Source organism: Colobus angolensis, unplaced genomic scaffold, assembly GCF_000951035.1.
Source record: "Colobus angolensis palliatus isolate OR3802 unplaced genomic scaffold, Cang.pa_1.0 Scaffold169, whole genome shotgun sequence".
NCBI classification, from domain to species: Eukaryota; Metazoa; Chordata; class Mammalia; order Primates; family Cercopithecidae; genus Colobus; species Colobus angolensis.
In genome coordinates, this window is record NW_012114810.1 from 96,692 (window position 1) to 108,713 (window position 12,022).

General features: G+C 41.8%; 1 protein-coding gene across 1 annotated transcript in view; it reads right to left on the reverse strand.

Annotated features, from left to right (window-relative positions):
- Positions 1–12,022, reverse strand: part of OTUD7B (OTU deubiquitinase 7B) — a 68,716-nt gene that overhangs the window by 21,585 nt on the left and 35,109 nt on the right. Inside the window, exons 3-6 of the mRNA XM_011937758.1 lie at positions 9,106–9,294; positions 5,329–5,556; positions 3,801–3,902; positions 2,224–2,351 (exon numbers count right to left, since the gene is read on the reverse strand). Coding sequence (XP_011793148.1) covers positions 2,224–2,351; positions 3,801–3,902; positions 5,329–5,556; positions 9,106–9,294 — 647 coding nt within the window. The remainder of the gene's footprint in view (positions 1–2,223; positions 2,352–3,800; positions 3,903–5,328; positions 5,557–9,105; positions 9,295–12,022) is intronic.

The following is a 12,022-nucleotide window of genomic DNA, read 5'->3' on the forward strand; positions in this document are numbered from 1 at the left end:
AGATAGATAGATAGATAGATTAGATAGATAGATAGATAGATAGATAGATAGATAGATAGATAGATAGATAGATAGATAGATAGATAGATAGAGCAATGCCCAAGTTCTATATGGAGTGCTGCAGTCACTCCAATAGACGCATCCGGAGGGATCCGGCTCCCTCTTCCTCGCCTGTTTCTGCTTACTGTTATAATATACACAGCCACTAGATGGTGTACACTTCTAGCCTTAACATTTAAGAAACTATTACTGAGCCTCACCACCAATTTCAACATAAAACAAGGAAGCCCAGGAAATCAAAACTTACTTAGTGTGGTTTTGGTACTGGGGAACTAAAGGAAGCTTCCCAAGTTCATTATCCCCCTCCTACCATTCCCACTCCCAAGGTAGGTATAATGCTATGAATGGTCTAAGCTAAGACAATTATGAAGGCCACATTTTCAGTATGAACGTTCACTGTGCTGAGCAAAAGGAGTAAAACGATCACTCCATTAGTAGCCACTATTTTCTATGCATGTTGGGGACTTTGAGAGGGAAAGGCTGACTTTGAGAGGTTAAGGCTGGCTGGCCAAGGATAGAACTTGGGTATTTCTAGGTTTCCTGGTTAAACACCATAATAATCTAACCTCATCTTTAGAATAATAGCTGTAATTGCTTTAATAACTGAAATTGGGTACACTTATTTTCTGGCTGTTGCTGTCATTTCTACTTAATAGCTGGCATGTTTTGGTTTGGCTTTTTCTTGCTTCTGCAGTGGTTAAGGTTCCGGTATTATCTGAACTCAACAGTGAAGAGGACAAAGTTGACTGCTACAAAACTGACTGCTGACTGGCTTTGGATTCCAAATTCTAGGCTAGCTCTAGCTTTTGGTGCTAATAAAGAATGTCACTTATGTGGCCTTGCCCCTATGGGTTTATTTCCCTCAGGAATCTTCCGGGGAAGACTGGCTGCTCAAGGACAGGATTCTGATCTTAATATCATCCTACTTTTAACAACTGGATTATATGTTTTTGAGGAAGAAACATAGCATGTTCTACTTACATATTAAATCTTCAGGACATAAAATTCTAAATAACTAAAACAAAAAAAACTCTTCTCTATTGTCAGTTATGACAGAGCTGACTACTCTGTCGTAAGCTGACTACTACAGTGGTGCAATTTTTCTCATTTCTCATAAAATGAGAAAAAAAGAAAGGTGGACGAAAAAGGAAAGCTTCTGAAGAGATACTGCCATATTAAATGCCAGAAAGATCCAGCCATAACATGGCAAAAAAAAAAAAAAATAGATATACATAAAGAGCAGGAGATATAAACATAGGAGACAGAATCACAGGAAAAGGAAATAGGGAGTCTCATTATTTTTATGTAAAGGCATAATGTCATTATTGAAGGGAAGTAATCAGCAAACTTTTTTTGTAAAGGGCCAGGTAGTCAATAAGTATGGGTTTTGCAGGCCATATATTACTACTCCGCTGTTGGAGGAAGAAAGCAGTTACACGTGTAAACATCCAAGAAATGCGCAGGGCTGTGTTCTGATAAAAGTGGGGTTTTTCTGTTTTGTTTTTTTTTTTTTTTACAAAACAGCCATAGTTTGCCCAACCCATTTTGGAGAGGGCAAGTACAAACAATCTGTTGTTACTCCCTTATATAACAGCAGCCTCAATATCTGTCAAACTCCTGAGAAGTACTGTTCAAACTCAATTAAATAGGTATGCTTTTTGTGTGTGTGTGATTAGAATGCTGGTTCCTTATGCTTTTTAAAATTTAAAATAAACTAAAACTGAGTATATGAAAAACAAATGGTATTTATGTCCAAAAAGATTTTTAAGTATTCACATTTCTATAGGGGGTGAAAACGTAAGTCTTTAAAAATTGATCTAGCCCTATTACAAGCAAAAAAACCAAAACAATACAAAAATCCTATGGAATTGTCATAACTCATTTTGCAAAATACTGCCACTAAAAGCTATAAAGCACCTATTGGGGGAAAAGCACAATGTTAGATAACCTCTCTGTAGGTCTCATGCCCACCACCAGTTCTCATGACCACATCAGAAGGCATTTACCCCACTGGTGTTAACTGCATTTTGTCCAATTTTCAGGATCATAAGGGGAGTCACACTGACTTAAACACTTGGAAATATTTTCTACTGGCAGGCACCAGGTAACTCTGGTAGCTAGGTAACTTTAGGAAACAAGGTGCTCCCACCCACACTCTCCCACCTCTTTATTCTGCTGTGTCTGCTGCCACCTCCAGCGCCTTTTCAATGCTTCCTTCTCGACTCCCTTCTCCATCAGTGCATACAAAGCTTTCCGCAGCATCAAGTCCCGATCATGGAAACCCCACATCCCTGTGGCAAGAAAGCATAATGGTAAGATACCTCAGCTTGACTCTGCTGATTGTTGTATTTTCAGTAGAGACAGGGTTTCACCATGTTGACCAGGCTAGTCTCGAACTCCTGGCCTCAAGTGACCCGCCCCCCCGCCTTTTATCCTCCCAAAGTGCTGGGATTACAGGTGTGAGCCATGGCACCAGGCTGCAAATAATATATTAAGTTGTAAGTTGACTTAATTTTTTGTTTATTTGGTTTTTTTGTGGTTTTTATTTTGTTGTTGTTGTTGTTTTGAGACAGAGTTTCGCTCTGTCCCCCAGGCTGGAGTGCCATGTGTGTTCTTGGCTCACCGCAACCTCCGCCTCCCATGTTCAAGAGATTCTCCTGCCTCAGCCTCCCGAGTAGCTGGGATTACAGCCATGTGCCACCACACTTGGCTAATTTTGTATTTTTAGTAGATACAGGGTTTCACAATGTTGGCCAGGCTGGTCTTGAACTCCCGACCTCAGGTGATCGGCCCACCTTGGCCTCCCAAAGTGCTGGGATTACAGGTATGAGCCACCACGCCTGGCTTTTTTATTTACTTATTTATTTATTTTTTGAGACAGAGTCTTGCTCTGTTGCTCAGGCTGCAGTACAGTGGTGCGATTTCGGCTCACTCACTGCAACCTCCGTCCCCCAGATTCAATGATTCTCCTGCCTCAGCCTCCCTAGTAGCTGGGATTACAGGCACCTGAACCATGCCCGGCTAATTTTTATATTTTTAGTAGAGACGAGGTTTTACCGTGTTGGCCAGGCTGGTCTCAAACTTCTGGCCTCAAGTGATCTGCCCACCTTGGCCTCCCACAGTGTTGGAATTATACGCGTGAGCCACTGCACCCAGCCCTTACTTTAAATATTAAGCCTATTTACAGCGGGGCATGGTGGCTCCCACCTGTAATCCCAGCTACTTGGGAGGCTGAGGCAGGAGAATCACTTGAACCCAGGGGTGGAGGTTGCAGTGAGCCAAGATCATGCCACTGTACTCCAGCCTGGGCAACAGACTGAGACTCCATCTCAAAAACTAAATAAATAAAATAAAGTAAGTGTGTGTTACAAAGGACTGCTAAAAATGTATCTTTTTCATACACCAAAAGAATAAATATCAAGTAGAATTGTACATATACACACACATCAAGCTATACATTGCTGGCTTACTCCTACTCATTACTCTTGGGGTCAGCTTTCAAAGCCAGCCCAAGCTAGTATCTGTGCTCTCTTCACTATCTCACTCACAAAGGTAGGGCTCACTCCCATTTCCTGTTGTGCCAACATAAACACACAGACACGCACATATGCATGCACAATCTTGCTCTGAACCATCATTTCTGCCTAAGATCAAGGTTGTCTGGATCAAGTCCTACACATGAGATTTGACTCAACTGCTTCCTTTCTGCAGGCGAATGGAGGACTGCTTTCAAGACTCACCAAGGGAGGCTGCATGCAGGAGACAGTTCCCATCTCCAGTAGTTGCCAAAGGAAGCAGCCTCTGACAGGTGGGATCCACACTCACCCACCAGTTCAAACGCCCTGTAGAAACAAGATATTGGAGGAAAAGGAGATTATCCACGAAGCTCTTCCCACCTTCCTATTTCTAAAACAGACTCCAAAGCAGCCTCCTCTAGGAGGCCTACCCAGAATAAAACCATCACTCGATTACTCTTTATATCTTCTTCACTTATATCTAGTCAGTCAGAATCTTGTGAGCACAATTGGTTAGATCAGTGAGTAGGGTCAATTTTGTCCCAAAGGGACACTAGCAATGACTGAAGATATGTTTGCATGTCACAACTGGTAGTGGGATGCTACTGGTATCTAATGGGCAGAGGTCAGGGATGCTGCTAACCTGATATAATGCACAAGGCAGCTTGCAAAACAAAGAATTATCTAGACCAAAATGTCAATAGTACCAAGGTTGAGAAACCCTGATGAGGGTGAGGACATAAGTTGAAACCGTTGACTGCTTGGACTGGCTCTGATTCCTTCCCTCCACTCAGGAGACCAGTATGTACCACAGCAACAAACCTCAGCAAAAACCCATCATGAACAAAACAAAAACAACTCAAAGCATGTATTTAAGGTGTCTTATGAGTATCATCTGCATATATGACAGCATGTCAGCATGTGTGGGGTGTGACTTTAAAGGAATAAGCAATAAGATAAAGTACACAAAACACCCAAAAAAATAAGTCTTAATTCCATATAGTCATCCCACAATTGCCAACCCATTATTTACATGAGGAAAATATTTTATGAGTGATGCGTAAGTTTTCTTGAACTACTGCAGAGCATAGTTTCTTGAACTACTGAAAGAAAAACTGGCTTATAAATTCCCCAGACTTAAAATTATTAAGTTAGATAATTTATTAACTTAAAACAACATTACAAATAGATGTATATGGTTAGTATAGAAGGTTACGAAATGAAAAATAAAAGCTTCCTTTCCATGTCCTCATCTAACTCCAGTTCTTATCCCACGCAAGCATTTTAATGCCTGATTAGCTTTTCCAAAATTCACAGCTGCCTCACCCTGTAAGAATTAATTTTAACTATAATTTAAGATAAACACAATTACAAAGGTAAATACATTTGGGGGGATAGGTTCACTACTGTGCATCATCTACAGCATTGGTCATTTCTGTTCACAAGGGTGTTCCAGAGCCATTTATAATTAGTTGTATTTTTTTCATGTATTGATTTCTAGGTATTGATTCCCAGGCCTTTTCACATGTATATCTGGTTTCTCTTCCATCAAACAGGAAATTCCCAGAGTAAAGTATCTAATCTGTATCCTTTCTTTAAGGACAGCACAAGTTTATCCCACTGACTCCTGACTTTGACTGCAATCAGATCACACACTTAAACTGGAAGCTACTGATCAAGCCCAGCCCCTCCACAAGGCTGCCTGTAGGTGGAGAGCAGAGGGAAGAGCGTGGGAGAGGAAGCACTCACTGACCTGCCTGTTCCAAGGCAACCAGCATGGACTGCTCAATGAGGTCTCTCTCTATGAAGCTGCGGAAGTCTTCATTATACACAGTGAGATCTGGAAGCTGGAAGGCACAGATGGGCATTTCCAGGGGGTGCTCATTGCTCCCCCCACCCCCACCATTGGAGGAGACATGGGACCGGGCCAGGGAAACAATGCTGGAGCTGGCGTGGGAGATGCCCCTAGACAGGCGTTTTTCTGCAATGAGAAATGGAGTCACCTTAGAACACACCCAGCCCACTTGGAGAACTCTACACTGATGTGGTGATAGTTACCTCTCAACAGGGTTTACAGTCAGAGAAAAACTAAGTCTAACTGACTACTGAATTTCAGAATCCTTTTTCTGAAGCCAAAAACAATTGGAGAAATAGAGAAAATATTTTTGCAGGCACTTACATTAGCACTAAATATCCATTCCTCTTTCTACCCTTGTTTGGAATTTGCCTGATCTTCCCCTCCCTCTGACTCTGTCTTCCTCCACTGCCATTATTTCCCAATGTGATAGGGACCTATTCATTTAGCAATTTGGTCATTGTTTGGTGGGAGGAGAGGGAATAAGGGAAGTGAGGTTTCACTAGACTAGAGTTAGTCAAATAATCTCTCTGGTAATTTTCAGGGTCTTGGAAAATACCTTTTCTAAAGGGTATTTTCATTCTAGAAAGATTATAAAAGATTTTCATTATAGAAAAGAAAATCCTTTGGGAGGCCAAGGCAGGTCGATCACTTTAGGTCAGGAGTTTGAGACGAGCCTGGCCAACATGGTGAAACCCTGTCTCTACTAAAAATACAAAAATTAGCTGGGCATGCTGGTGTGCCCCTGTAATCCCAGCTACTCAGGAGGCTGAGGTGGGAAAATTGCTTGAACCTAGGAGGTGGAGGCTGCAGGGAGCCAAGATCATGCCACTGCACTCCAGCCTGGGCAACAGAGCAAGACCCCATCTCAAAAAAAAAAAAGACAATCAATAATAAATCTTACACATTTGGGAACTTTCTTCCTACATCAATAACATTAATCTATATTGCTTACTACAACTTTTCTCAATACACATATTTATCAGAAATTTATAGGGACAGTTAATTCTTAACAGTCTATAGAGGAGAGCAATAATATAGATAGTACCCCATATCATTTCATTTGTTTTGAATACATGACACTTGTAATTCCCAAGCAGATATTCCATTGTGATTATAATTTGCTCAATGCAGTACTACAGTACATTTGTATGGCTTCAATTATGTAACGATTTAATGACGATCCAAAGGAGGCAAAATTTCAAAAGCATGTTGGGCCGTTCTTAATACAATATTTGCAATATATGATACACAAAATAAACTGAGTTGTCTAAAGTTATCTTATAGTGATGCTATTTTCAAAATATGTTTTAGTTTTGTTTTTTGTTTTTGTTCTTTAATTGAGACAGAGTCTCACTCTGTCACTCAGGTTGGAGCGCAGTGCTGCAATCTCAGCTCACTGCAACCTCTGCCTCCCAGGTTCAAGCAATTCTCCTGCCTCAGCCTCTGAGTAGCTAGGATTACAGGCACACGCCACCACACCCAGCTAATTTTTTTTGTATTTTTAGTAGAGATGGGGTTTCTCCACGTTGGCCAGGCTGTTCTCCTCAAACTCCTGACCTCAGGTGATCTGCCAGCCTTGGCCTCCTAAAGTGCTGGGATTACAGGCGTAAGCCACCACGCCCACCTTAAAAATATTTTTTAGGCATTCGTAGGCTGGGCATGGTGGCTCACACCTGTAATCCCAAAACTTTGGGAAGCCAAGGTAGAAGGATCACTTGAGCCCAGGAATTTGAGACCAGCCTGGGCAACAGAGTGAGACCCCATTTCTACAAAGAATCAAAAATTTAGCTAGGCGAGGTGGTGCATGCCCATGGTTCCAGCTACTTGGGAGGCTGAGGTGGTAAGATCCCTTGAGCCCAGGAGGTTTAGACTATAGTGAGCTGTGTTCCGCCAGCCTCACTCCAGCCTTGGGGGACAGAGCAAGACCCTGCCTCAAAAACAGTACCACGTGCCTATGGTAAAAAATCAATATACTATCAAAAGGTATCAAATGATTTCACAAGAAAGTCTTCTTCTCATTCAAAATTCCTGATCCCTTCCTCAGAGGCAAACTTTTGTATCCTTCTAGAAATTTTTATGCATACAGAAGCATATACAGGTTTTGGTCGGGCGTGGTGTCTCACGCCTGTAATCCCAGCACTTCAGGAGGCCAAGGCGGGCAGATCATGAGGTCAGGAGATCGACACCATCCTGGCTAACACAGTGAAACCCCATCTCTACTAAAAATGCATATACAGCTTTTAAAATCATCTTTTAAAACACAAATAAGAGTATACTACATACACTGTATTGCATCTTACCTTTCTGAAAAAAACTATATATATATTTTTATATGGAGTCTCACTCTATCACCCAGGCTGGAGTGCAGTGGCGCAATCTAGGTTTACTGCAACCTCTGCCTCCTGGGCTTAAGCAAGTGTCCTGCCTCAGCCTCCCGAGTAGCTGGGATTACAGGTGTGCACCACCATGACCAACTAATTTTTGTAATTTTAGCAGAGACAGGGTTTCACCATGTAGGCCAGGCTGGTCTCGAACTCCTGACCTCAGGTGATCCACCAGCCTTGGCCTCGCAAAGTGCGGGGATTACAGGTGTGAGCCACCATGCCCAGCCCCTTTCTGAATAGATTTTAGAAATTTTTCCAAAACAGTACACCAAGTTCTACCTAATTCTTTCTAATGACTGCAGAGTATTCCACAATATGGAGGATTACAATTTTCTTAACCACTCCTTTACTAATGGACATTAAATGTTTTCAGGGATAGGCGCGGTGGCTCACACCTGTAATCCCAGCACTTTGAGGTGCCAAGTCAGATGGATTGCCTCAGGGAAAAAAAAAGTTTCAAGATGTAATTATTGTAAAATAATGCTGCTGTGAATAACCTTATACGCTGCATTTATGTATTTCTTTTTTTAAATTTTTATTCATTTATTTATTTACTTTTTTGAGGCAGTCTAGCTCTGTCACCCAGGCTGGAGTACAGTAGTGTAATCTCAGTTCACTACAACCTCCGCCTCCCAAGTTCAAGCAATTCTCCTGCCTCAACCTCCCAAGTAGCTGGGATTACAGACATGTACCACCACGCCCAGCTAATGTTTGTATTTTTAATAGAGATGGGATTTCACCATGTTGGCCAGACTGGTCTTGAACTCCTGATCTCAGGTGATCCGCCTACCTCGGCCTCCCAAAGTGCTGGGATTACAGGCGTGAGCCACCACACCCGACCTTATGTATTTATTTAAAGGATACATATGTGCACACACACATATATGATAAATTGCTAGATATGAAATTGCTAAGTCAGAGTACGTATGCATTTTAATTTTGATAGATATTGGCAAATATTAACAAATTACCCCCCAAAGAGGTAGTGGTTCTTTCAATTCTACCTTTATGTGAACTTTATATCAACAAGGAGATTGTTATTCTCCTTCCTCTATTTCTTTCACAGTATCTGAGGAAGGCTTTTATATAGGATAACACTAAAGATGCAGAGATGCAGTGAGGGACTGCAGCACCTGGGCAGACTGAGGCCCCCTCAATCTGGGATCAGCTGGGAAAAGGAGAAGAAATGGAATCACCTCCAATGAATCACTAGACTTTATGACTCCATTTAACAATCCCTCTCCCTTCCTACTCCATATACGGAAACATTCCACAGTTACCCCAGTACCTTGAACGATGTCATCCTGCCGTTGGAGGATGGGTCGGGGAGGGCGAGTAGGCTCTCTGTCAGAAAATCCTTTCTCAGGGGTCCTGGAGCCACCAATCCCCTCACTAAAGGATGGGGGTAGGTTCCCAGCATGGACTTGACGTAGCTGTTCAAAATCACTGAGGGCGGCACTTACATCCCAATTCTTTCCTGTCAGGAGACAAAGCAAAAAGCAAATTGTGCACCCATAGTATAGAGACACAAAGATAACACTAACTATCCTATCAAAACCAGCATGCAAATACGCACGCACATAATCATTCTTTTTTGCCTTACCCTGCTTTAATTTTCTTTATAACACTTCAATCTAACTTATCAAATGTCTTTACTTACTTATTTGTTGTCTATTTCCTAAGTAAGTGCCATGAAAATAGAAACTTTGTCCCTCTGAACTTAAAGGTCTAGTAACCTAAAATTAAAACTTCCTTTTACAGATAAAGTCTAGAGAAGTAAATTATTTGCCCAAAGTCACAGCTAGTTCACACCAGACCCAGCAGGACTCAAGCCCAGGTCTCCTAATTCTGAGATCCAAAGAGGTTCTTAGCCTACATGTACTCTAGTGTGCCCTAAACCACTAAACCTGCATATAAGATCATGGGCTTGTGCATTTTCTAGTGAAAGAATTCATAGCTGTCATCAGCTTATCAAAGGAAACAGTATTTCCCCCAAATTTAAGAATCACCATTCTACTAAAGAAATGACCCTGAGGCCAGGCGCGGTGGTTCAAGCCTGTAATCCCAGCACTTTGGGAGGCCAAGACGGGCGGATCACGAGGTCAGGAGATCGAGACCATCCTGGCTAACATAGTGAAACCCGGTTTCTACTAAAAAATACAAAAAACTAGCCGGGTGAGGTGGCGGGCGCCTGTAGTCCCAGCTTCTCGGGAGGCTGAGGCAGGAGAATGGCGTAAACCGGGGAGGTGGAGCTTGCAGTGAGCTGAGATCCGGCCACTGCACTCCAGCCCGGGCGACAGAGCGAGACTCCGTCTCAAAAAAAAAAAAAAAGAAATGACCCTGAAAGGTAAGATTTGTCATAATGGATTTTTCTGATGCTTTCTCCAGCTAAATTATTCAACAAATATGCATTGTATAATTGCTCACACTTCTTTCTGTTCTATTCCACCTACCATCACCTTAATTCAATTCTTATCACCTACTGTCCTACCTCCAATCCATTCCAAAGAATCCCATGAGATTAATCTTTCTAAAGCACAGTTGTGATGATTTTAGTTCCATAATCAAGATTTTTAATGGTTTACCACTGCCTACAGAATAAAACTCAGGCTCTTTGGCCTGATACTCAAGGCTTTATATGTCCTGGCCTACTTATCTGGCCTCTTCTCTGTGCTTCAATGTACTTATTTGTGAAAATGCAGATGATAGTAACAGAACCAACCTCATAGAGTTGTTATCAAGATTAAATGAGCTGAAAGCACTTAGAATAGTGCTTGGTTTTACTTACAATTTTACATCTAAATCATGACTGATGATTTTACTTCTAAATCATTACATTAGCCAATTGTTCTGACTCCCTTTGCTCACTCTGTTCCAGTCATCACTGACCTTGCTGTTCCTAGAACATGCTAAGTCCACTCCCACTCCAGGGCCTTTCCACTGACTATTCCCTCTACCTAGAAGGTTCTTTCCCCAATATATCCACACAGACAACTCCTCATTAGCTTTAGGTATTTGCTTAAATATCACATTGTTAGTAAGGCCTACCCTGACTTAAAAATCACAACCCACTTCATCATTCCCTTTACTCTTCTCCATAGCACTTAACAGTTTATAATATACTTTATAATTTACTTAGTTATCACATTTGTTGTTTATTGACCCTCTCTCCTGCTAGAACACGAAGGCAGGTATTTTTGTTTGTTTTGTTTTGTTGGAGCATCCAGAACAGTACCTGGCACACAGTAGTTACTCAATAAATATTTGTTGAATTAATGGAGAACTCTTCTCCTGAATCAATGCATGAATGAGTGACATCTGCCTTGAGCATCAGATCTATACTTCCAACTGTCTGCAAATCTCCTTAAAATCAGGTCTTCCTAACAATCCACATGGCCAAATTGAGTATCCGTCATTTTCCTTCCCAAAACTTGCTGCGTCTCCTCTTCCTACATTCCTTAAATCAGTAATGGCATCACAATCCCTCCAGGCCCTGAAACTTCAGTCATTTTCAGCTCCTCAAGTTTCCTCAGATCACATTCTTCCTCTTCCCTCACCACCAAGTCAATCTTCACAGTTGTTTGTACCCCTAAAACATCTCTCAAATCCATTTCTTATTATCCATTTCTATTGCCACTGCCCCATTTGAGGTCCTCATAATCTTTACTTGGTCTTTGGTCTTATAGGAAGGAATTCTCTATCTGATCTCTCTCCTCCTGATCTCTTTCCTCTCTAATTTGTTCTTTATAATATGAATGTTTACTTTTGATTTCTTTCTCTTCTTTTCTATTATCAGTATTGAACAGTCCTATTAGCCAGGTGTGGTGGTGTGTGCTCGTAGGCCTAGCTACTCAGGAGGCTGAGATGGGAGGCTCACTTGAGCCCAGGAGGCGGAGGTTGCAGTGAGCTAAGATCACACAACTGCACTTCTGCCCGGATGACAGAGTGAGACCCCATCTCACACAAAACAAAACAAAAACCAAACAGTCCTATTGAAATACAATCAGTTAACTTTTTGTTGTTGTTGTTTATGAGATGGAGTCTTGCTCTGATACCCAGGCTGGGGTGCAGTGGCACACTCTCGGCTCACTGGAACCTCCTCCTTCTGGATTCAAGCAATTCTCCTACCTCAGTCTCTCAAGTAACTGCAATAACAGGCGCATGCCACGACTCCCGGCTAATTTTTGTGGGGTTTTTTTTTTTTT